General features: G+C 38.4%; 4 protein-coding genes across 4 annotated transcripts; 1 reads left to right on the forward strand and 3 right to left on the reverse strand.

Annotated features, from left to right (window-relative positions):
* Positions 1-883: 883 nt before the first annotated feature.
* On the forward strand, positions 884-4,941 carry LOC103966613 (glyceraldehyde-3-phosphate dehydrogenase A, chloroplastic). Its single transcript, XM_009379796.2, has 5 exons — positions 884-1,110; positions 1,428-1,544; positions 3,326-3,630; positions 3,750-3,994; positions 4,148-4,941. The coding sequence occupies exons 1-5, from the start codon at positions 1,069-1,071 to the stop codon at positions 4,648-4,650; spliced, it is 1,212 nt and encodes a 403-aa protein (XP_009378071.1). The 5' UTR covers positions 884-1,068; the 3' UTR covers positions 4,651-4,941.
* Positions 4,942-6,814: 1,873 nt separating this feature from the next.
* On the reverse strand, positions 6,815-10,737 carry LOC103966612 (OVARIAN TUMOR DOMAIN-containing deubiquitinating enzyme 12). Its single transcript, XM_009379795.3, has 11 exons — positions 10,575-10,737; positions 10,368-10,442; positions 9,734-9,927; positions 9,569-9,642; positions 8,918-8,972; positions 8,763-8,837; positions 8,240-8,313; positions 8,053-8,101; positions 7,541-7,625; positions 7,301-7,357; positions 6,815-7,171 (listed from the first exon to the last, which is right to left on the reverse strand). The coding sequence occupies exons 3-11, from the start codon at positions 9,896-9,898 to the stop codon at positions 7,125-7,127; spliced, it is 681 nt and encodes a 226-aa protein (XP_009378070.2). The 5' UTR covers positions 9,899-9,927; positions 10,368-10,442; positions 10,575-10,737; the 3' UTR covers positions 6,815-7,124.
* A 518-nt stretch (positions 10,738-11,255) lies between these two features.
* LOC103966611 (DEAD-box ATP-dependent RNA helicase 41) lies at positions 11,256-13,897 on the reverse strand. The gene is made up of 3 exons (XM_009379794.3): positions 13,769-13,897; positions 13,436-13,522; positions 11,256-13,212 (listed from the first exon to the last, which is right to left on the reverse strand). The coding sequence occupies exons 2-3, from the start codon at positions 13,491-13,493 to the stop codon at positions 11,672-11,674; spliced, it is 1,599 nt and encodes a 532-aa protein (XP_009378069.1). The 5' UTR covers positions 13,494-13,522; positions 13,769-13,897; the 3' UTR covers positions 11,256-11,671.
* Positions 13,898-18,812: 4,915 nt separating this feature from the next.
* On the reverse strand, positions 18,813-20,325 carry LOC103966610. The gene has a single exon (XM_009379793.2). The coding sequence runs from the start codon at positions 19,726-19,728 to the stop codon at positions 19,048-19,050; it is 681 nt and encodes a 226-aa protein (XP_009378068.1). The 5' UTR covers positions 19,729-20,325; the 3' UTR covers positions 18,813-19,047.
* Between the last annotated feature and the right edge of the window lie 5,598 nt (positions 20,326-25,923).

Consider the following 25,923-nt stretch of genomic DNA (forward strand, 5'->3'; position numbering starts at 1 on the left):
TTACAATTTATATGTGGGTATTTTTGTCATTTCATTTTTGTGCATAGTGCGCATAACTTGTGCGTGACCGGTTTTTCCTAATTCAGTCATAAGATTAAGAAAATATGCCATTTTTGGCAATTTCCCATTAATATTTTATTAACATGTTTCATTAAAAAATGAGTGATCAAATTGGACAATAGGCTTTGTTTATCAGCACTCTTCAAATATGAAACTTGTTTCAACTAAATGGACTCAAATACCACTAATTTTTAATAGAGTAATACTAGCGAGACTAAATTTATAGACTAAATTTGCAAACTAAATAATTTGTCACTAATAGAAATGAGCGTGTTTATCAATACTGAAGTAATAATCCAATTATCAACTTCCATATTGTTTAGTTTATAAAATTTTATCTACAAATTTAATCTCGTTAGCATTGCGCATTTTAATAATGGGTAATTGTAATAAAGATCAAGTCAATTCAGCAGGACAGCTGCACACGTGTACACTAAAGATCGAACTGGTGGGCAGAAGCCCTAAAAAGTTGTTTGGAATTTCATTATGGACAGATGAAAATTGGCCCACTAAGAGAATGAGGCTCAGGCCCAAAGGCCTAACGTCCACCATTATATTAGTAGAAAATGAATATTCACGTGAGAGGGCTGAGGGCAGGGGAAGATGTGATGATGGAAGAACTATGAAAAGGAATAGGAATACGAGTAGTTGGGGGGAGAAAGAGTAGAAAGAGAGGGGGACACAAAACACAAAGCTTCAAACGACAGCCATTCGTTGAATGATAGGCTCTATCCATAATCTCATCCTCTCCTCTCCTCTCCTCTAGTCCTCTTGGTTTAATTTCAGTCATTCCCTTCCAACGACACACTACACTAGTACCTCATCTCATCATCTTAGTTTTATCTCAATCATTTATTCAAATGAATATATAACGACCTTGTGATTTTTGTGACTGTCTTCCTTCCTTCCTCCCTTCCTCCCTTAACACTGCTTAGCTATATCCTCCCTCCCCCCTACCCTGCCCTGAGCTAGTTATTAGTGCATAGCTAGCACCGCTCCGCTCCAAGAATGTCTTCGGCTATTCTTTCTGTGGCCAAACCATCTCTTCAGGTTCATATATGCAGCTACCTTCTCGTTTTCTTGCCTCAATCACTTTATGCTTCTTAACTTGCTCGCTCAGACCTGTATGGATATTGCATTGTGTGCTAGATATACACTTTTTATATACATATATATGCACACAGACGCAAGAGTACTAGGCCAGCTGATTACTTAAACTAATTAAGCGCACATGCAGAACGTACCGTACGTTAATTAGTTAAACTGATCATTAATTAATTATAGCTAGCTAGTGTTTGTTTAATTTGTGTTATATGTGTGTGTGTGTGTGTGAGATGCCCAAAATGATTAAATTGATTAATTTGCAGGCCAATGGAAAGGGATTAGCAGAATTCTCAGGTCTCCGTACCTCATCAGCTTGCCTTCCTTTCGGAAAGAAGACCTCAGACGATTTATTCTCAGTCATTACCTTCCAGACCTCTGCTGTGAGTACTACTACTACTACTTTGATTAATTTCTTCTTGTCTTTAATGTCTTACTGTCTCTGTCTTTTCCTATGTATATACGTGCTAGTGTCTGTAAATAACGTTTCAATGATCATCGATCAATCATAACATTTAAGGAATACCAATTGTGGTTATCAAATCTCATAATTAAACAACCAGGGAGTCGAGTTTAAGAAACACCGTGGTTTATATACAAGGAATATTAGTATATGCCTACGGCTAGCGTACGTGCTTATGATTTCAAAAATGGTGTGTTAATAAGTCCAAAGCAGGTTGCGCATCGACCATCAAACAATGGGTAAAGGCAACTACTGTTACTATTATATGTGAACCGCATTTTCCAAAAGTGACTCATTTCTTTATTAGTAACTAGCTCTCCAAAATCCAAATGCAGCCTGCAAATGTGTGAGTTTGTGTTTTTTTTTTTGAGTCTATCTATTGTTGTGTGAGTTTGTGTTTATTTTTCTTTTTATCTATTGTGTGCATATGTTATCTCATACTATTTTAATTTCTTTTAGGCTTTTTAGCCAAAATGGTCCCTGAGATTTGCATAACACATCATTTTGGTCCCTAAGATTGAAAATCAATAGAAACGATCCTTGAGATTGTCCATGATCCATTATTTTGGTCATTCTGTTAAAAACTCTGTCAAGTGTCTCAGAGCTCTTGGCCGAAAGTTTGGGCAATTTTCAAAGCTTCGTAACTCAATCGTTTTTTAACCAAATTCAATCTATAATAAATCAAAATGAAGATAGGAAAGTGTAGAATAAGATTATACCATTTGAAAGCCCAATGGTTGTTGGAGATGGCCGGAAAATAGCCTGAAAGATGACTGGTCCGCGGGAAAACTGGAAAATTTGTCGAAAACTGGGTAAACTTTAAACATTCATAACTTCTTCAATAATCAACCAAATCGAGTGATTCAAAAACGAAAATCATACTTCTTGACGAGACGAAGATAATTGTACTTTTCTCAAAGGCTAACTCGCTGTGGTTTGGTCAGAAAACAGCTCGAAAGTGGCTGTCTTGGTCGTCGAGTTAGCCACTTTTGAGCCATTTTCCGGCCAAACCACGGCGAGTTATCCATCGAGAAAGTACCATTCTCTTCATCTCATCAAGAAGTATGATTTTCGTTTTTGAATCACTCGATTTCGTTGATTAGTGAAGAAGTTATGAACGTTTAAAATTTACCCAGTTTCCGACGAGTTTTCCAGTTTTCCTGCGGACCAGTCACCTTTCAGGCTCTTTTCCGACCATCTCTGACATCTATTGGGCTTCCAAATAATATAATATTGTTCTACACTTTGCTATCTTCATTTTGATAGATTATGGGTCAAATTTGAATAAAAAACGATTGAGTTACGAAGCTTTGAAAATTGCCCAAACTTCCGGCCAAGAACTTCGGGACACTTAATGGAGTTTTTAACGGAATAACCAAAATAATGGATGGTGGACAATCTCAGAGACCATTTCTATTAATTTTTAATCTCAGGAACCAAAGTGATGTGTTATGCAAATCTCATGGACCATTTTGGCTAAAAAGCCTTTCCTTTAATTCTTAATTTTATAAATTATACAATTAGACTACTTTACCCCTTTTACATGAACTGTTTTCGTTTCAAGTTAGCGTATAATTGCTCACTTTGAAAAACAAAAGGGAGAATAAGAATTGTTGTTATCGGGGCATAAGATCGCATTTAAACGTATGTTTGTAAATGTGGCGGCGTAATATGTATTTTGTAAATTTTAATTTTGGGAAGTTGGGAAGCAATGGAGGATACAAAAAAGGAGTAACGGAGGCGAAGCTAAAGGTGGCAATAAATGGGTTTGGAAGAATTGGAAGGAACTTCTTGAGGTGCTGGCATGGACGCAAGGACTCGCCTCTTGATGTCATTGCCATCAACGACACAGGAGGCGTCAAGCAGGCATCCCACCTCCTCAAGTATGACTCTACCCTCGGTATCTTTGATGCTGATGTCAAGCCCGTTGGGGATAATGGCCTCTCCGTTGATGGCAAGATTGTCAAGGTCGTGTCTAGCCGCAACCCCCTAGACCTGCCCTGGAAGTGAGTTGGCTTCATGAGTTATAGCTTTATTAGTGAATACACACACCTGCATCTACGTGTACGTGCATATACATATGATCGATCATGTACTAATTAATTTGTCAATGGCTGCATGACAGGGATTTGGAGATCGATCTGGTGATTGAAGGGACTGGTGTGTTTGTTGATAGGGAGGGCGCAGGCAAGCACCTCCTGGCAGGGGCCAAGAAGGTACTTATCACTGCCCCTGGAAAGGGTGACATCCCCACCTATGTGGTCGGAGTCAATGCTGACGCTTACAACCCCGATGAAACCATTATTAGCAATGCTTCTTGCACCACCAACTGCCTTGCCCCCTTCGTCAAGGTCCTTGACCAGAAATTTGGTAATTACATCTTTCTCATCCTTACTTGTATATTTTCTTTCTTTCACCAAATTCCTTCATTACCAAATTTGTTTACCAATGTTGTGTGTACCTAGTACGTAGTACATAAGAACACATGTCAGTTTCTTACAAGGATATTATTTTATACTGCAGGCATCATCAAGGGTACCATGACTACCACGCATTCCTACACTGGTGACCAGAGGCTACTTGATGCCAGCCACCGTGACCTAAGGCGTGCACGGGCTGCTGCTCTCAACATTGTTCCCACCTCCACAGGTGCAGCAAAGGCCGTGGCCCTTGTTCTTCCAAGTCTGAAGGGCAAGCTAAATGGCATTGCCCTGCGTGTGCCCACCCCAAATGTGTCGGTGGTGGACCTTGTTGTCCAAGTCACTAAGAAGACCTTTGCAGAAGAGGTGAACGCTGCTTTCAGAGACAGCGCAGAGAAGGAGCTTGCAGGTATCCTTTCTGTTTGTGACGAACCCCTTGTCTCAGTCGATTTTAGATGCACAGATGTCTCCTCCACAGTCGACTCCTCATTGACAATGGTAATGGGCGATGACATGGTCAAGGTCATTGCTTGGTACGACAACGAGTGGGGTTACTCCCAAAGGGTTGTTGATTTGGCTGACATTGTCGCCAACAACTGGAAGTGATCATCCTTTCAAAATTCAAATTAGCCACTCCTACTCCTATTCTCCTTGTCATTCCTGGCGGCCGGATCCATGTTTTTTGTTTTTCCCTAACCATTCTGCGTTTATAATTTCTACTTTTATTCTTCTTTTCAGATTAACGATGAGAATATTGTTGAAACCAATTTCTCCTTCTTTTCATTATGCAAGATGAGTCTTGATGTATGTAGAGATCAAGGTGAACAAGTCGTTTAAACTTTGAAGCGTGTGTTGCCGATTCCTTCACTATTATATTTTTATTATGTACATTACATATATCCATTGCTATTTTTGGCTTCGAATTTTTTTTATTCTGGGGCTACACATACAACAATTGCTATGGTATACTCGCACTAATATTTGAAACTAAATGATTAAGCTACACCAAAATTAAAAGCAACGCTAATCATCTACGTGAAGCTTGTTTTACGAACTCCTAGGGGTGGGCACGGTGCGGTTCAGTGCGGTTCCACCCCTAAATTGGAACCGAAACCGAAATATATTAACGGTTCGATTTGGTGTGGTTCCACTTAAATTTATTACTAGAACATTATGGTTCGGTCTACACCGGTTCCGATTCGGTTCTTGCCGGTTTACGATTCCTAATAATAAATTATTTGAACACCAAATCATTATGCATTCAAATACATCTTCTAAAACTGATTACATAAAGTTGCATACAACACATCTTTTTTTAAGCAAATGTCTTTGTTAGTGGCACCAAGTCAACAAAAAGAGACAACTAAAATACATATGCACTGGTCAATCAGTCAACAAACAAAAAAATGATGAAGCAAATTGCAGGTTTTCAGACTTCAGAGAGCAAGCAAGAAGCAGCAGCTCCTGTACACAATTTTTCAACCTATTATACCATGACATGTGTGTGTATATATAATTTATTTATTTATTATTAATAAAACGGTTCGGTTCTGTTCGGCCGGTTCTTGGTCATTCGAAACCGGAACCGGAACCGGTTTGAACGGTTCGGTTCGGTTTTTCACTCAAAGTTGACTTTTCCGGTCAACACGGTTTTTTTCGGTTTTTTTTCTTACGGTTCGATGCGGTTTTGCGGTTTGACGGTTTTTATGCCCACCCCTACGAACTCCTTTTCAGTGCTTCATACCAAATTAAGGTGGTCTCATATGGTTTGCGGGATGATTTGCTTGGAAATGCAACTCCAATTAATGTCCATTCCAAGGGATTGTAACGAAACCTCATTCCCGTGTTTAGAAATGCTGGGAAATGAGAATTAGAAGCTTTATGAGCCTGTTTACTCACAAGGAATGATTATCATTCTCATTCGTGTCATATTATACGTTAACAACCAATAAATAGAAAGAAAAAAGAAAATCAGGCATAAGAATAAGATAACTAGGAAATTATTCGTCTCATATCCATTCCTTCCCCGTGCCAATTTCATGTATGGTTTATGCAGTAATAGGAATCAACATTCCAATAATAGCTTCAAACAAATTTGAAATATAGAGGAGGAGGGAATATGTGAATGTTGAATTTATGGCCAAATTACATTGGGCTTTAAGTTAATCTCACTAGCCCATTAAGTGGGCCTTTTATTTAGCCCATTTGAAAAGCCACGGGTGTGGCTAGGGTTTTAATTGGCAGCAGCAGCTGCCTTTGTTTTTCAGCAGCAGAGAAGAAAAATAAAAGGTGGTGCCGCAGCCCCACTTTGAACAGAAGAAGAAGGGGCTCCTCTTTGGCTAGTTCTCACTCTATCAATGTTGTATTTGTTATATTAGCTTTGAGCTTTGTATAGAGAGGAAATTATTCATTATATTTCCTTCTCTATTTGTTTCTTTGGTGAGAGAGCTTTTGAATGTATTGGGGTTTTGGATCGTGAGATTGTCAACACTTTGTAAACTCCCATTTGGTTGATAGTGGATTATTGAGTGAGCTCCTACTGCTCCGATGACGTACTCTAGTTACATTGACTGTTGAGGAATCTCGTTAAAATCTTGGTGTCTTTTATATTTTGTTCTTGCATTTCATTTGATATATTTCTTGTGGGTTAGCTTGAGTTGGTTCCAATTGGTTTGGTGCTATCCTAGCACAACAGTGAATACGTGGGGGAACAGCCAAATAATCCACACAGCTCATTATTACCGTGGCCAAGGTAACCCAACAAAACAACTGGCGAAAAAATATATAATAAAATTCATCTTAGTAATTTCACATCGATAATCGATAAATACCTTAAACTGAAAGGAACAATCCATCCGTCTCTGGTCTTACAAAAGAATTGAGCAATTCAAATAATACAATCTTGAAACACTCAACCATCCAGCACAGCCGTAATCGTCAAAACTCTAGTGTTGTATATACATAAGCATGCAACTGTATAACTGAATTAAATTGTAAACTCGAAAAAACAATGAAAAAGGCAACATCTAGAGAACTTATGCACAGTACTAAAATCTGTGAACATCCCGAGTTCTAGATGCCTAGAACAACCAGTGTTTCCTCCTTGGTTTCTGTTGAATTGGAGCATCTGCAAAAAAGACACGCAACTAAGATATTAACTTAACTCTCTCCTTGTACTGCAGTTGACACCTATAAAATGAGCCTCTTTCTGATGTAAATCAAACAAAAACACAGAAAAGAAACAAAAGAAAGACACCTCGGATTTCATATAATGAATTGTAATGAACCTCGGACCAAAAACTCAGCCACAACTCTGCATTATTTAGAAGGAAAAATAAGAATGTTAGAATCTGAAATTGTCCTATAGCATTTTACAAGACAGTTTTTCATCTGAATCTACAACTACGAGACTAGAGGATCTCTTTTTTTTATTTATTTATTTATTTTTTTTTTACATTTCAATGAGCATAAAGGAGCAAAAATACTTCCATCTTACCACGTTTTGGTGGCTGGTACTGAGGCATAATTTCAATAAAGCAAGTATCTCTGAATGATGTCAAAAGGCAAATCTTTGCTGAAAACTGCATCCAACCAGGATTACGAAACGTCATAAACTACAAGAGAAGATATTGCATAAACACTACGCCAACAAGAAACTTTTCAAGTTGTGAGCACTGGTCTACGTTTTATGTACTAATATTTGAACTATTGCATCATTTTTCCTTTCTTTTTTTTTTTTTTTTTTTTTTTCTTTTTGTTGCAACTAAAGATTCAATATCAAGTTCCATTTCAGGCTCATGAAGAAATATTTCCAGTCAAACTGAAAAAGTCTTGATGCCATCATCAATAAGTAGTACTTATTAAGTACATTAATAAAGCTAAGATAAATCACCAATGAGTACAAATCAACCACCATGAAAATACGAGAAAATAATGATGATAAGAATGATATGCCGACTACTAATCTACAGAGAGAAATTCAGATCCATTGGGACAAATGTAAAAGACCTTGTCAGCTGCTGCTTGTAAGGTAACATGATCTCCCCATTCACCAGATCTGCATCATGTGGAAATTAAAAGTGAATACAAACCTGCTGTACCGAAAAACAGATGAAACTAAGCCAGAATTCATGTATGCAGACAGAAGCTTGTTGATCAAATAACCGAACTAATGACCCTAAAAAATTTGACATACTTTGCCATTTTCTTGTGATAGCGCTTGTACTTCATAGGGACATAGCCTTCATACAAAGAACGATAGTCTTTGAGCTGGAAACAGGAAAGTAGTGCACGACAAGCATACTCAAATTAGGCATCCACTTTTTTGTTCCCCTTTAAACTAATCAAAGAACTGGTAAAATAATGTTGAAAATGAGACAATGTGGCACTGAAAGGTCACTATAAATTCTGGTCATGATAATTATGCATTGTAGAGAGAAGGGACACATGAAGCAGTAGTTGTGAGCGCAAAGAAAAGTCGCTTTGGCATTATACCACCCAATGGTTACAGGAGTGGTAAAGGTGGTGACTGCGGAGGTAACAATATGGTGGATGGAGGTTTACTTTAATCAAAATATGGCGATGCCCAGCAGTGGTAACAGTTTCCATTATCTCCTTAATTGATCCTTCATTTCATATCAATGGATCTCGAGTTCATTTTCTAGCCATCTAAAATTTTGTTCCTCCTATAGCAATTGGTTACTTCATATACACTCTACCTGCCTCACAATCTCTTTTCGAACATGTTTGTGATACTCTGGAGATTTGTACATTTGGTCTGAAAGTGCACGAAACTGCAAAACAATAAGAAAAGAAATCAATGTAACTTAAAAATGACATACCTATTATTTTGGATTTTCAGTATTGCAGATACCTGACAATTTCCATCACCAGAAACCTTTACTTCATATAAACTATGGACATGTAACCTGCAAGGAAGTAATAAGAAATTCACTAAACTATCAGCCAACAAGAAGTAAAACAGAAGTGTGGAGAATACAAAACAGATATTTACTTCTAGTCCGCCAAGATGCTGAGTACAGAGTTGCATCACACTCAATGCCTAAATGAGATTACAAATAAATTCATCTACAAACTAAAATGTTGTTATAGATTAAAGTATTGTAATACAAGCGTAATTTGAGTACAATCATCAACCCACATCCAAGGGTAAACTACCTCTCCTATTAAAATACCAACAGGTCCAACACCCCAACAAACATGGTAATAAAATACATCATATTTGATACTATCATTTTCAGGACTGTATGTGGTTTTCTATGAGTTGCAAAACTGCATATCCAAAGTGAGGTTTGCCAATACCTTCAGCCATTTCCAAGTGTGTGCTTACGTGGTATTATTTTTTTTTCCCTTCGAAATATGCAGTTTTTTTACCTGTATTATTCCCATCATCAACCAAAAAGAAAGGGGAAGATTGCTACAAGAAGTTATCTTAATACCTTTTAGGAAAGTTGTCAACCACAAAATAACCAGTCCATATTTCTATTCTGAAGCATAAACATACCTCTGGAGAAGGCGTTGGTGATCCAAACCAGCATCAGTTATATTGGGGATGTAGGAATTTACCCGTGGAACATGCTGGAATTTTGCAAAAGATATCATAATATCAGATATAAAGCTATGAATGAAAAGAGTGAATTGAGAGGGGAGCAAAGGAAATTTTCAATACAGGAACAGGTGCCAGGTTGGAAAGGCGCCTAGCAACTGCACCATCTAACTTAGCATACTCTTCTGATAGTACAACAGCAATCATGCAGTCATCCTCAACATCCTGTTGGCTGCTCAAGGAAGTTGAGCTAGAACATTTGTCAACACTGTGAGTCCCGTTCATCATAAACTATAGTCTGTTTCAAATTCTTCACACTGAAAACAAGTACCAGAATGAGCTTATAAGCTGAGTAGCCTAGTTCGAAAAGCTAACAAGAGTTTACAACCTTCCAACAAAAGTGAATTCACAACCAATAAACAAAGATATGGCATATTTCTTAATTGCGGGTAAGATTGGTCTTAAACAATTGCAATATATAAATGTAAAGCTATGCTAGGCTTGCCGAAATGTGCACTGTCAATTACTATCGGGTAAGATTGTTCTTAAAAGTTTGTTTGAGTGATGGCAATTAAGAGTAGTAAGACATGGCTGAATGTGGGTCTTTTCTTTTCCTTATCCTCATCATTAATAATGTCCAAATGCAATAAAAGAATGAACTGAATAAATCATGCAATACAACCTCAAACATGGAAGATTCAGATTGGATACGAACAAACAAACAAACACGATAGATATTTGGAAACTGAATACGAACCTGGAATTGGAATTGGAATTGGAAGGCGAAGAAACAAACAAACGATTCTTTTAATGCTCAACCGAAATATCAAATCTATTCAATGGCAAACAGAAAGAAAAACAAGTTAGAATCTTGAATGATTCCTCCATCTTGACATTCCGCGCACAGAAATTGTATGGCGTGCGTAAGCATAAAAATGATGAGCTTTTGCTCTTTAGACCTTACCCTGATGATGTTCTTCGTTTCGTTCGATAATTCAGAGGGATGATATCGTCGTCCTCCTCCTCCTTGGCCCGGTTGTTGTTAGTTGGTGGACTAATGTGCAATGCGTTGTTGGGTTGCGTGCCCAGTGCCCTGCCTGAAGCTGTATTTTCTTCTTTTTATTAAATTGATAAAATTATACCGTGCGCGCGAGCAGTGGTAGGTTCGTTAGTTGGATTTTCAAGCACCGGGTACCGGGTACGGGGCATCCCCACCCTGATTCGCGATATTTTATATTTCCATTTTGTCCTCCGAATTTTGGCTTACAACACTTTGTCCCCCAGAATTTCAAGACGTTCCATTTTCGGTTGCTTATTTCCGAATGTATTCATTTCCAGCCCTTTTTTTTTTTTTTTTTTTTTAACCAAATGATGTGTCATCAATAAGAGATAAACACATGAACCAACATTTATTTAATAATCCAATTATCAAAAACCACATCATTTAGTTTGCAAATTTAATTTAAAAATTTTGATTTCCTTAGAATTAGTCTTTTGTCAAATCCACCTATCACCATCTCCTAGCAAGATCCAGTCTCAACTAAGGTTGTTTGTTTGATGTTAAGGATTGAATTGAATGTCAACGAAAAAAATGAATGGCAACCAACGAATACTAATATTGTCTAAAATGAAAGTAGAAGACAAATTAGTCAACATTTCAAAGCTATTATCCATTTCAATCCAATCTAAGACACCAGGACCTTGGATCAAGCTTGAACGAGATCAAATTTAATTTGTTTCAGTTCAAATTGAAGGCACGAGTGACAATAGTTGTTGTAAACAGCCTATCTACAAACTCAAATCACAAGTATTCGCAGCCAAATTTCACACACACACACACACACATTTCCATTGCAAGTGCAAACAGCTGCTTGGCTGTAAAGCCTGAAATCCGCATACTATCCCTGCTAATCTTATTATAATCCATAACCACCCAGCAAAATCTTGTATTAGCAAGAATGCCAATGCAGCGTTGCTCTGTTATGGTAAATGTATCTAACTTAACCAATTCCCTGAATCCAGATTCTAGAGTAATATGGAATAGAACAATACGAAATTTCATCAATCATGCTTTCTCTTTCTCTGGCCTCCGCCAATGGAGTATGGGCATGCCATATACCGTGAATTAACAAGCTCCCGAGGTATAGCTGCACCAGAAGATCTCAAAACTTCAACTAATTCTGGAAACAAGTTCTTATTCTCCTCACTCACAAATACAATTGCTGTACCCTCTTCTCCCAATCTAGATGCTCTACCAATCTGATGGACATACTCCTTAACGGAGTTGGGCATGTCAAACACAATAACCTGTCTCACACTCAGGAGATCAACCCCACGGCCTAAAATCCCAGTGGCTACAATAACAGGAACCTCACCCATTAAGAAAGAGCTCATGATATCTCTCCTCTCTTTCATGGATTTCTCCCCATGGATCGACAAAGCTTTCACCCCAGTGGTGACTGTAATTGCACTAGATAGTAGATCAGCCCCAAGTCTTGATCCCACATAAACCACCACAGGCGGCATAAAATGCTGCTTGCTCATCAATATGTCGAAAAGCTTTTGCTTTTTTTGCTTTGACTCAACCCAGATGGGTAGTTGCTTCACAGCCTTATTTGGCCTGTTGGGATTGCCAACAAAGACTACGGCAACATCTTTTGCCATACAGCTTGCCATCTTCTCTATATCTGGGGAGACTGTTGCAGAATACAGTAAAACCTGGGGTCGCGATAAAGCCCTAAATATCTGCATTACCTGATCCCGGAAGCCCCTTTGAAGCATGCAGTCCACTTCATCAAGTGCGAAAATCCTTACATCATCCAGTTCTATATCATTCTTCGTTAAAAGATCTATCAGCCTGCCCGGAGTTCCCACAATGAGCTCCACTCCTTGCTGAAGGCGGTGAAGTTGTCTAGCCATTGCATCACCACCAACTACGAGTGCTGTTTTAAAAGGCAAACCCTTTCCGAGCAACTTAGCCTGCTCCTCAACTTGTATGCAGAGCTCTCTGGTTGGTGTTAGAACCATTGCTAATGGCCTCTTTTGGTCTGCGGACTGCTGAAAGCGAAAGTTTGCACAAAGAGAAACAATTGGAACCAAAAAGGAAGCAGTTTTACCAGAGCCCGTCTCAGCAGAAACAAGCAAACTTTTGCCACTCAAAGCAGCTGGGATTGCTTGCATCTGGACTGGTGTGGGCAGTTCAAAGCCTGCAGCCTCTATATTTTGGAGGAGCTTTTGAGGACAATTACACGAAGAGAATGACAAGATTGGTGTTGGAACTAAGTCTCCCGTCACATGAATTCCAAGTCTTGTTCTAAGCAAATCAGTGTGGTCGGCGGATAAGAATTGAGATCGGGATTGAGCACCAGAATCTCTAACATAAAAGCACTCATCAGTAGCGGGTAATGTTTTGAGAGGTGGGAGGTTGAGTGGCAAATGGGGGACGACCACTTTACATAAGAGAGTTTGTTTGCATTCCAAACTGCAAATGTCATCGTCTGTCTGATGGCATATGTACTCACCATAACGGTTACATATAACACATTTAGGCTCCCCTGGAAGAGCTTCTCTTTGATCTCTGGACCTTTCTTTCACTTTATCATCTGCAGGCAAGCATCAGAGGGAGAATGGAAACCATGAATATGCATAAGTTGGGTTGGGAGAACGGATTATGATCTTGTATTACTTATTTTAATTTATCATTTGCAGGCAAGCATCAGAGAGACAGACTGGCTGACTTTCGGAATAAGTTACAAAAAAATCAAGTAATGATTGGAATGGGAACAAAAATAATTACGATTTCATTGCAATTTGCAATAGCTGTACCTTGAATGCCAACGACTGAAGTATTGCTGCATCGGTCATCATTCTTTCTGTGTTCCATTGTATTTGAATAATCACATCACATGGACACTGCAAACAAACAAACACCAATCAAATATTGCAATTGCAAAAGAATTCTAGAATAATATCAGACACAGTGATGCACTGCAGCCAATTTTAGTGCCTCTTCCTCAGTGACTGAGTGAAAATTAGCACAAAAACTCTCCTCAACGACGACATTGAGAAGTGAAACCAAAAGATGAGGAGCATCGGAGCATCAGACCACGCCCAATTTTAGTCGATTCCGACATAACCCAATCACAACAAAAGACATACCTTGGAATTGGAATTGATATTGGTATTCGAATAGCCATCCGCCACCAGCCACCAGCCACCAGCCACCAGCCGTCTCCGTCTTTGTAAAACGGATTCTGAATTCGGAACGATTTTATGAACTAGGGTCTCTCTGTTTTGAGACTCTGCCAAGTCTTACTTATGAATAAAGAGGCCCAACCGGTAGATATCTCTAAGCCCAGGCCTTTTTCTGTGCGATTGTTTTCTTTTGGGCTTCGGCCCTCCTCAACAATTTAAATTACATTTTTCACTCAACAATTTAAATCACTTTTAAAAGGAAAAGTTGTAAAGTGCTTGTAGCATGAGTGGTTAAGAGTGTTTAATTCTCATTTTCACTTTAAAGTACTACAATTATATCAATTTGTACATTTGGTTTGATTGATTGTATGATAATTCATAAATTGATGAAGTGGTAAGCTCAAGACACTTAAATGGGCAAAGCCACATTTGCACAACATTAACAAATTAGAAGCATAACCCATTTTGAAATTCACCACAAACGATGTTCAGGAAGGGAAACAACTAAATTAGCCAAAATCTCATCCTACGTAATTTTTAGTGATTAAGGGCTTCCAGGGAAGAGAGTTCAGAAAGGAAACGATATTTTAGACTTTCATGTCATTAAATCAGTATTCTCATGTCAAATTTTGGATAGAATTATCATAAACTAGAACAGAAAATTAGAGCAATGGTCTTTGAACTTTGATCAAATTAGAGCTTTGGTTTATGAACTTAAAATCCATAATTTATGGTCCCTAAAATTGTCATAATATGGAGCAATGATCCTTTTATTTTGATTAATGATGTTACCCAAAAGAACTATTACTCAATATTGTAACAAGTTCAAGGACCCGTAATACTCAAGAATTTTGGTTCAAGGAACAAAGTTTCATTGAGCCAAATCCAAAAACAAATGCTCCAAATTTCTTTAAACTAAAAAGGTGGGTTAAAATTCTACAGAGAGTAAGCCCCCTGTATTGACTATATTTGGGTTGAATCTCAGTTTTCCAATATCTTACACTACAAACAACAACAACAACAACAAAAAAATAAAAAATAAAATAAAATAAAAAATCTTTGGTAAAGTTTCCGCCGGGATAAAAATGAATTGTGCCGCAATAAATAACTTTTCCCGACAAATGTCATTCTGTCGGGAGAAGTTTTGTCGTGAAAACAAATAATAATTATTATTATTTTGAAAAAAATAGGTTCTCATTCCTTATTTTCATATTACATTGATGTAAATCTTATTATTTTTCTATTTTAGATCAAGGTCATTTGGCTGATTCCATATCATCATTTTAGCATTTAAAATATTACACATCATCATAAATGAAATCTCATCCCTTTGTGCATTTAAGGTAAAATAAACTATATAAGTAAGTTTAAAACAAGGAAAATCCATTTGAACTCCTTCATTCTTCTTCTTCCCTTACGCACATCCAGAATGTACAACATCCCAAACCCAATTTTCTCCATTTTTTCTCCATCCTTGAATTGATCCAATGCATATATGTTGAATAAACCTATTGTGATTAAAATACAAATTAGCATCAATGATTTTATCGGCTTGTGAGATTTGTGTGGCATAGGCAAGGCAATGCCGGCATCGCTTTCTCAAGGAGTTTGATTGATTCAAACATGCAGAGACTGTAGAGTGAGCCGACTATGTGAAATTTGTACCATTCTCAAGTCATCTTCTTTTGTTCTGTATATTTTTTCTTTTCCTTTTATTATTATATATTAGTCTTGATTATTCAATGTATGGTTGGCTACACTTATATCCATGGGTACATTTTTAATCTACATGTTTGGTTCTAATATATCTATTGCTATAATATGTTTTGGTTGGTTCAAATTCGTTTTACATAAATATATGGATATTGTTGTGGCCTATATTTAACTGACAGGGGAAGGGGGGCCAGCGGCGCAGAGACAGAGATGTGTTTGTAGGGTTGTGTATAGGATGTGTTATTCCTCCTGTGTAGTGCCTTTATTTATAGTAATAAGAGGAAGAAGAAATCATTCTTCTCCAAGGAATACAAGTCCTAATAGGGAAGAATAACTAGAATCAAATCTAATTTAGGATTTACCCAATCACACTTAAATAAGAAGTTTATAACAGGTACAAAGTTTTTGGAGAATATTATGTAAAATGGTTTTTAGGGTTGCTGCATTTTATGTACCCATATATACCTATCTATAAAACAATGTGGTATGATGTACATTCTTTTCCTTGAGTTTTTAAATGTGACAGCCCGTTCCGGATTTTCGAACTGTAGGGGTGAAATGACGTTTTTGCCCCTAGTGTGGTTATTTCGTTGCGTGGTTGTTTTTGGATCTTGTTGGCAGGTTTTGGACCACACACACACTCTCCCACACCCCCTCACTCTCTCCCCTGTCCTGCATCCCTGTCCCGAGCTCTCTCTCTCTCTCCCTTTCCTATCCTTTATGTACGGACACACACATAAACACACCAAACCTTCACAGATCGAGGAAACAAATTACATATTCGTGCTCGTGAGGTCCTTGGGAGTTCAACCATACCCATTTCAGGTAAGGATACCTTCGTTTTCACGTCGAACTTGGGATACCCCGATTTGGTCACTGTTCATGCACACGTTAATTCTTGTGTTTTTGGGAATTTCAAGCTTGTAGGAAGCTTGGTAAGGCCCTTAGGAGGCTCGGGGTGGTTCGTTTGAAGGTTTTGGACGTTGGGATCGTGAGTTACAAGGTTGGCCGGAGTTGGTGGTGTTTTCCCAGCGAGATTTCGTGGGTTTTAGTGCTTAAAAGTGGTATGGATTTGTTCCTCTTGTTGTAAGCTTCATTTTGGTACCAATTTTGTGAAATTTGGTTGAAAAACGAAGAAGATACGAAGCTATGAAGTTTTCCCGATTTTCCGGCGCCGGAGAAGATGACGGAATATTTCGTCAGTTTGGACGGAATATTCCTAACGGCGTTAACGGAATCCGTTAAAGTTAACGGAATATTCCTGACGGCGTTAACTGACGTCGTCAGTGTGCCTGCACGTGGCCAGCGTGTGAGGGCGCGTACGGCGTCAGAAAATTTTTCTAAAAATTTGGGGATGTTCCTGAGGTTGAGTAGATCACGTTGGTGTATTCATACACCCCATTTGAGCTTTGTATGAGAAGTTATTTCTTAAGGTTGGTTATGTGCTTTAAAATTAACGTTTTTATAGTTGTTTCGCATAAAGGTGAGACCTATCCCGATGATGAGTGCGGTCACTCGAGGCAAGGGGGTTACGACCCTTCTACATATCAGTGAGTGGGCTTTTGGTTTTCCGTATATACCTATATACTTATGCTTTTCCCAGAAAATGAATTGAAACGTTTATACGTTTTTATGCCCTGCATTATGTTTGCCGTTTGTTTATACATTGTTAGTAGCCTATATATATATATGTATGTTGGTGCTGCGGGCACACAGGTAAGTGCCATGTGAGTATGGTTTATGCTTATATTCAGTAATGGTTTGAGATGCATAGAGAGCTCATAACCTGCACCCCCGGTGTCAGTGCTCCCGCCCAGAGTTGGGCACAGTCCTTCACGTGATGTTCACCTCCCGCACCACACGCTCATCTTGGATCCAAGTTAGGTGCACAGTTCTGTCGTACAGACCACTTTAGGTGGTTCCGACTCATAGGTGACCCGCGATTATTCGCCCAGCCTTCACGTGATCGTAGCACTTGAGCGTACTTATTATACACCCAGTCCTGTCATACAGACCACTCTAGGTGGTTTTGACTAGTGTGCAGGTACAGTTAGTGAGATAGAGATTTGAGCTCTAGATTCAGCCGTACAGGTTGCGTTAGGTGACTCCGGATGACAGCTTACATGGCATTAATTTGATATTCCTGAGCACTTGCATTCTATTTAGAGACATTTGGCATGGCATATTTCCAAGCATGATTTTTATATATATATATATATATATATATATATATATATATATTCTACTTTTCTGGGAAGTATACAGGTTTTACGGCGAGGGGTTAGAATCTTGTTTTTGAAATGGTTTTTGAAAAACTTTGTTTTTGCCCACTCACACTTTCTGTTTTGCGCCCTCCAGGTTCTAGTTGGCTAGCACTTTTGGTGGCTCCCCAGAGGATTTCCCCGGCATATATGACAGATTATCACCAGTGTAGGACCACCTTTGGTTGTGTTTTTGTAGTGTTATTTCTCCCGGACTGCATTAGGTCTTCGAGCTCTGATCTTTGTTTTTCACACTTACGCTTGCACATGTATGTTATTACTTTGTGTAAAGCTGGTTTTTATTTACTCGTACTTTTATTATTATTTTATTAGCTTCCGCACTGTGCACATGGTTACGTCACTTCCATGTGACGGCCAGCATGCCTTGATCTCGATCGGGGTGTGTCATTAAATGTACCCATGAGTTTTCTTATAAATTCGGTAAGTACCCATATGCTATTTATTTTTGGTCTAAGTTCATGGGTACATTGCTTTTGTATGTATGAATTCATGGGATATATTATTTCCCTTAATATTACTCAATGAAATTCACAAAAATATGTGCAGTGTGCATGAATTTTTATTTTTTTTTTAATTTTTAAGTCTCATAATTCGTGAGATTTGTACATATATGATCCCATAAAATTTTAAATTTCTTTTAGACTTGATCCCATACATTTTTGAATTTTTAAAATTTTAAATTTCTTTTAGACTTGATCGATTGATTGAATCTCATAATACTAGGATTTTGAATTACCTAAATTCTTGGATTTAAATCCCTTAAATGTTGGACTGCAATCAATATTTTAAATTACAGTTTTTTATTTAAGATATAAAAAAGATGACATGGAAATATAGTAATACTAAAATGCTGGGTGTACAAAGTCAAAGGACTTTGATAAAAAAATAAAAAAGAATAAGATTTCAACCTAACAATGTTGACTAGGGATCAGAACCAAAATGATTTTTTTTTTTTTTTGTCAAACGATAAATTATTGTTAGATTAGCTATCGATGAAGTTTGAGCCTACGCCATCATGCAAACTTTCAAGGTTAATTTCATGAGTTTCTAACTTTCTTTTACATAGCTAGCAAAGATTTTTACATCTAAACACTTTCTTTCCTCCCTAAAATAGCAAAACAATTTACTCTCCGTCCATAGTATTAGCACCTAGCTAGCTAAAAACGAAGCAATAGCTAGGTGCCTATAGAAGCCAGGTAAGCGCGCGCGTGGTAGGTAGGTCGATCAGGCAACAGTGCGGATCAGCTCCTACTGCTGCTGCTGGTGCCTCTTGAAGGAGTGCTGCTTCTGAATTCTCATTTGGCGGTGGAACCTCCTTATGAACAAGTCTGCCACGTGGTCTATTTCTTCTTCGAGACTGAATTCCTGGCCGGCCTCTTGCTTTGAGTTCTTGACAATATCTATCACAGATCCAAGCTGATCATCGTCCGAGTCGAACAGCGAGTGGGTCAGATCTGGGTACTTTTCTGCATCATTGACAACGACGTGGTCCTCCGACGTAGTAATGTAATCGTGATTATGATGATCAGTTGGAGTACTAATAATATTATTATGATGAACCGGCCGCGGCTGCTGCAGGTGGGACTGGGATTCATGGGACGACATTAATATTATACTATGATCATTATTAATAATACTGCTGCTATTCTGGTACTGATGATCTTGATTAATACCATCATCGTCATCATCTTCTTCTTCCAGCTGCTGATGATTAGAGTCGTCAGAGTGGCCAAACAAAGCGTGGATCTTGTGAGGGATGGAGGTGATCATCACCAACTTGTTGTTGCTCAGCAACGAGAATATGATGATTCGAGCCTTCATGGCCCTGGTTTTTCTCTTGAGAGCCTCTAGGGTTCTACCCTTGCCCAATGAGCTTACCGCACCTATTATCTGCTTCACTAATGCTGCACATACTTTCTTCTTCAACATCTTTCTTTTATCTCAGCTCGCGCAGCAGTTATTGCTCGATCGATCTGCACTTAAATTCTCAAAGCACACGTACGCCACAAGCCTGCAGCTGCTGGGAATGATCGCAGCGCTGTTGAGAGAGAGAGAGAGAGAGGGAAATATACACACTATTGATTTGTACGCAGGCGCATTGCAATTATCTAGCTACTGGGTGCGCGTATGGGTTTATATATAGTTTGTCTATATAGATATATAATGATACGTGGTCATGCTATAGAGTTATGTTTACATGCAATTGGCTAGCTGTATATCATTTTTATGGGACAGAGAAAAAGAGTGGGAGTTAAGAAAAGCAAAAGTAAAAAAAAGTGAAAGTGATGGTTAAAGTGATTGACTGTGCTAGCTAAATATTCTTATTTCTTACTTTGTAAGGAAATTAATATTGGAAGATTTTTGTTTTAATTTAGCAAGTGGTGTATTATTTTAGTAGTCAATAAATTTTGTTTTATTTTATTGTGTTTGGATTTAAATTTTTCTTTTTTTTTAATGTAAAGTTAGTTTAAAATTACACATAATAAAAATCATTTGATAATTCAAACTTCAAACCAATTATCTCACTGAATAGTCGGGCAGAAATCGTAATCAACTAAAACAAAAAGCACATACACCACCACCAAAGGAAAAAAGCACCAACGATTATATTTCAACTTTGGCTTTATCAAGTATAATGACAAAAAATAAATAATAAAATGATTAGATGCCTCTAGGTTCTAGTCAGGTCTAGCTTTAGTATTTAGTGTGTGCAACTTTAGGAAATCAGGTGCCTCAATTTAAATTTTGTCCATGTTTGACTAGTGGTCATACATTGCTTAGCCGGGGTATTTTTTTTTTCTTCTTTAAAATTCAGAAGAAAAATAATATGAAGGTTAAATTGTATTTGTTGTAGGCCTATTTGACTGAACTATATTTAGGACTAGAGAGAGAGAGGTCGGCGGCGAGAGAAAGAGAAGAGAGAGATTTAATTGTGAGGTGTGTGTTGTATCACCTCATTGTGCGTTAAATCTTTACCTAATAGGATTACAACTTTAATAAGTTATTAACTACGAAAGGGAATATTCAAAGATATCACTAGATACACTAGGATTTGCACAATCACATTCCTATTCTAAATATGTCTGCAACGCTCCCCCTTGAGTGTGTAAATACTCAAAGAAAATATCGCATCAGATCTTCAGCAGTTGAGGTAGACCAGTTGATGAAATCGGCGGCACAACGAGCGAATGCGAATCTCAAATATAAAGCAAAAGTATGCATTGGTAGTAAAACTCACAAAACCTCACTATAATAAAACCTAAGGTAGGTGAAAACCCATTGACTAAGGAGAAAAATGAGAAGTATGTATAATGTCTAAAACAAACGTCAAACAGGACGAAAATAATGAACTCAACAGAGTATGATCATCCCAGGATGGGTGTCTCATCAAAACCTCGTTAGGTAGCAAAAACCCAGTGAGAAAAATGCTCTTAATTGTAGGAAAGATAGTACATAAAGATCAAGTGAGTATGCTTCAGGATACTCTCCCTGAGTTAGACATAACTTTCAAATAAGAGAACTACAAACAATTCAACTCAGATAATTTACGCATACCGATTCCTTGGACGAGTTTTTGAAAAGTAAACTTGGGCAATGACTTGGTAAAGAGATCGGCCATGTTGTCTTAGGAACAGATTTGCTTAACTTCAATGTTATGATGTTGTTGTTATTGGTGAGAATAAAATAACTTCGACGCTATGTGCTTGGTGTTGTCTCCCTTGATGTATCTTTTCTTTAACTGCTCGATACATGCTGCATTGTCTTCAAAGATCATCGTAGGAAGGTCAACGATGGTAGTAAGACCACTAGTGCTTCGAATATGTTCCATAACTACTCTTAACCAAAAGCACTCAAGCAATGCTTCATGCAGGGCGAAGATCTCAGCATGGTTCGAAAAAGTCACAACTAATGTTTGCTTGTTAGACCTTCAAGATATAACGGTGTCTCTAACAGTAAAGACATAGCCCGTTTGAGAACGTGCCCTATATGGGTCAGACAGATACGCATCTACATAACCAACAAGGCGAGAATAAACCCGATGACCAAGGGGGCGGCGGCTCCTCTCGTGTAGGTGCATTGCTATATTTAGCCAAAAGATTAACAGCAAAGGAAATGTCAGGTCTAGTGCATTGAGCTAAGTACAATAAAACACCAATTGCACTTAGGTATGGAACTTTAGGCTCCAAAATCTCTTCCTCATCCTTCTTGGGATGGAAGGGATCTTGTTTAGCATCTACAGTCTGAACGACTATAGGAGTACTCGAAGGCTTCAATTTATCCTTATTAAAACATTGCAACACATTTTGGGTGTAGTTCGATTGATGTACTAAGATTTCATCCGAACAATGCTCGATCTCTAGGTCGAGACAATATCGAGTTTTCCCAAGATATTTCATCTTAAATTTAGATTTCAAGTGAACGGCAATTTCCTTAAGCTCTACGGGAGTTCAGATGAGGTTCATGTCATCGACATAAATTGCAATGACCTTGACTTGTCAAATATTCTATCAAACGGTTATACCACATTCACCTGAATTGTTTCGATATGTAGAGTGATCTCCTCAATCTAATAGAGAGAGTGTTACATGGTCTAGAACTATTTGAACCAGTAAATGGAAGTCATTCTGGAACTTTCATGTAGATTTCCGTATCTAGATCCCTATAGAAATACATGGTTACCACGTCCATAAATTGCATATTCAGTTTTTCAGAAACCACCAAATTGATAAGGTAGTGGAACGTTATGACATCCATTACAGGGGAATACATCTCCTCGTAATCAATCCCAAGGCGTTCAGAGAAGCCTTGCGTTACGAGGCGTGCTTTGTATCGCACTATTTCATTATTCTTATTACATTTCTTCAAGAAAACCCACTTGTAGTCCACGGGCTTCACATGTGGTGAAGTAGGAGCTATAGGTCCAAACACTTTATGTTTCGCAAATGAATTGAGTTTGACTTGGATTGCTTGTTTCCAATTTGACCAATCCGTTTTACGTTGGCATGCATCAACGGAACGTGGTTCAATGTCATCGTTAAGCATGATGTTAGTAGCTACTATGTACGTAAATGCATCGTCAATGATCATCTCATTTCGATTCCAAACCTCATCCAATACTGCGTAGTGGAGTGAAATCTCGTGATTCTGGAGAGGTCGGGTTGTCTCATCTAAGACAACACTGTAATCTAAAATAACCTCATGCGTTGGAACAAATGAGTAAGCGATTGTCAGATTCAGACTAGGGTCACTAGTTTATGCCATTTTCCTCTTCCAGGGTTATGAATCCTTTGAATTAGGGGGTCTGCCATGCTTCAAGGTAGGAGCAGATGATTGGCTAGCCGTCAATGTATTGGGCGACGTGGAAAGTGTGCCGCCCTACCTTAGGGGCAATTCGGCCTTCCCATGCGGTATTATGGCACACTCGAGGTACGTTTATCCTTGCATGTGAGTTTGCAGCGGGTATATGTGATCTCGTCACTTTTGCTAGATCAGTAAAAGCATCCATCATGCTTTGAGCAATGCTCTGAAGATCTATAATTCGTCGCACTTTAGTTTCAGACTGGGCAGTGTGGGGATCTAAATGAGTCATAGTGGGAGCATACCACGACAATTCGCGGTGTTCTATAGGAACGTTAACATGCTTATCTCCCCTAATGATAAAAAGATTGTCTCATCAAAGTGACAATCTGTAAAACATGCGATAAAGAGATCTCATGTCAAGGGCTCTAAATAGCGAATAATTGATGGTGAATCATAATCGACATAGATTCCCATTTTTCTCTAAGGACCCATTTTGGTATGTAGTGGCGGCGTAAACTGAGCACCCAAACACACGTAAATGCGAGACGTCAGGCTCGTATAACCAACTGTAACGGTGAATGAGGTTGAGTAGCGGTGGGCCTCAGGCAGACCAACATAACTGCGTGCAATATTGCATAGCTTTAGGCAAATACCAGCAATTTGGTTCGCATCACCAAAGTCCAAGCTATCAATTGAAGGCACTTTATGAAAGCTTCTGCCAGGCCATTCTGGGTGTGAACATGGGGTACATGATGCTTGACTTCAATCCCAACTAACATGTAATAGTCGTCAAAATTCTATGACGTAAACTCTTCAGCATTATCTAATCGAATCGACTTGATCGGATAATCAGGATGGTGAGCCCTAAGCTTAATAATTTGTGCTAGGAGTTTCACAAATGCAGTGTTATGTGTGGAAAATAAGCAAACATGTGACCAACGTGTCGATGCATCAATCAACACCATAAAATACCTAAATTGTCTGCATATTGGTTGGATAGGTCCATAAATATCCTCTTGAATCCTCTAAAGAAACTTAGGAAGGTTGTGAAGACCCTTTGTAATTGAGGGTTGAGTATTCAACTTCCCCAAAGAACAAGCTTTGCATGGCAAGAATCCAACGTATGAAGGTAAATAATGCCCATGTGATGATTTAAGGATACGGCGCATCATGTCACGTTTGGGATGTCCCATACGGTCATGCTAAAGCAGTAAAGTGCTTTGGAACCCAAGGTTAGGGCCGACCATATGATGGATTTCTATGCCGCGAATGGTTGTGATGTACAACCCACTTAAGAAACGTTCCAGCTTCTTGTGAATACGTTTCTGGCCATACTCGTAAGAAGTGATACGAAGAAATTTAGAACCATTCTCTTCAGTGGTTTCAACATGATATTGATTATCTTGAATGTCTCTAAAACTCAGCAACGTTCTTTCAGAACTTGGAGAATAGAGGGCCTCTTTAATGGTTAAGAAAGTAACATTAGATAACATTATACGGGCCTTTCCGTATCCTTCAATCAGGTTGAATGAGCCTGAAAGGGTTGTCAAAGGTGTTTTCTTAGGTACGAATTAGTAAAATAGCGTCGCTCACGCAATATGGTGTGCGTAGCAGCACTATCAGCCAGATAACTAATTTCCCTATTAGTCATACCTAGAAATAAATTGATTGAATAGGTCATATGCATAAATATAATTTCATTCATTCAATTAATCATTTCAAAAAATAATATCCATAAAATGATTATCCATAATTCAAAACAAACCAAAACCAAACAAATTATTCCAAAAATTTAGAAAAATTGTCCAAAAATTAAACCATAAACCTAAAAAATAACGCAGGGTTTGGCCACTAGGGGTAAAGACGCCCTAAAAACATGTCTAGAAGAATAAAACTTATTCGTCTATAAGAGTTGATGACTCCTGAAAATTTGATATCTCCATGGATGCAGTAGCATTTTCGGGATGTTCCACATGGGAAAAGTTAAACTCACGACGGGAATGATACTTGGCAATGGCCTCGGGAGTAGCTCTACATATGCATGACCAATGATCATTTGATCCACAGCGGTAACACATGTTCATTTAAGTGGAAGCCTATTGAACGGTAGATTTTCCCTTATTCTTGAAATTTAGGGCCTTAGGGGCAAGGGGTTGGCACTTCTGGGTCAAATTTCCTTTCTTGGGTGGGCCTTGACTCTGTTGACTTTGGGCCCGTGGTTGGGCTTGCTGCTCATTACCACGGCCACGACGATGTTTTCACCATTTGTGGTTACTAAAATTGGTCGCATGTGCTTTAGGCGCAGCATTCGAGCCAGTGGGTCGAGCTTGACGATATTTCATCAAAAGCTGGTTCTGCTTTTCATTGAGAAGTAAAATTGAGATCAAATTCGAAAATTTGGTGAACTTATATGCTCTATATTGTTGCTGCATGACAATATTGTTGGCATGGAAGGTCGAATAGGTATTCTCCAAGAGATCTGCATTTGTTAAGTCCACTTTACAGAACTTAAACAGTGATCGGATTCTACAAACTTCAGAGTTGTATTCGTTCACAGACTTAAAGTCTTGGAAGCGTAGATGATGCCAGTCATATTTTGTTTCAGGTAAGTAAATGTCTTTCTAGTGATAGAAACAGTCGGCCAGACCAAGTCAGAGGGTGCATGGGTCCTCCTCAGAGAGGTACTCGGTCTGCCGTGCATCATGGATGTGTCTTCGAATGAAGATCATTGCAAAAGCTTTCTGAGCTTCATCGCCGGGGTTGTTGTCGGTAGGTGCCTTAATGGTGACTCTAATACCCTTTGTAGTAAGATGAAGCTTCACA

This window comes from the organism of the source record quoted next, unplaced genomic scaffold (assembly GCF_019419815.1).
Source record: "Pyrus x bretschneideri cultivar Hongxiangsu unplaced genomic scaffold, Pyrus_bretschneideri_v1 Contig13, whole genome shotgun sequence".
NCBI lineage: Eukaryota > Viridiplantae > Streptophyta > Magnoliopsida > Rosales > Rosaceae > Pyrus > Pyrus x bretschneideri.

What these genes read in the sequence shown, in the direction of transcription:
- LOC103966610 (XM_009379793.2), bottom strand. Translation starts at nt 19,728, where the DNA reads ATGTTGAAGAAGAAAGTATGTGCAGCATTAGTGAAGCAGATAATAGGT.
- LOC103966612 (XM_009379795.3), bottom strand. Translation starts at nt 9,898, where the DNA reads ATGATGAACGGGACTCACAGTGTTGACAAATGTTCTAGCTCAACTTCC. An exon ending in CACCAACGCCTTCTCCAGAG is followed by an intron (nt 8,973 to 9,568) that starts GTATGTTTATGC and finishes ACTTCCTTGCAG; the next exon opens with GTTACATGTCCATAGTTTAT. An exon ending in GTACCAGCCACCAAAACGTG is followed by an intron (nt 7,358 to 7,540) that starts GTAAGATGGAAG and finishes TAAATAATGCAG; the next exon opens with AGTTGTGGCTGAGTTTTTGG.
- LOC103966611 (XM_009379794.3), bottom strand. Translation starts at nt 13,493, where the DNA reads ATGGAACACAGAAAGAATGATGACCGATGCAGCAATACTTCAGTCGTT. An exon ending in TTCAGTCGTTGGCATTCAAG is followed by an intron (nt 13,213 to 13,435) that starts GTACAGCTATTG and finishes GCTTGCCTGCAG; the next exon opens with ATGATAAAGTGAAAGAAAGG.
- LOC103966613 (XM_009379796.2), top strand. Translation starts at nt 1,069, where the DNA reads ATGTCTTCGGCTATTCTTTCTGTGGCCAAACCATCTCTTCAG. An exon ending in TGGCCAAACCATCTCTTCAG is followed by an intron (nt 1,111 to 1,427) that starts GTTCATATATGC and finishes ATTAATTTGCAG; the next exon opens with GCCAATGGAAAGGGATTAGC. An exon ending in CCCCTAGACCTGCCCTGGAA is followed by an intron (nt 3,631 to 3,749) that starts GTGAGTTGGCTT and finishes GCTGCATGACAG; the next exon opens with GGATTTGGAGATCGATCTGG.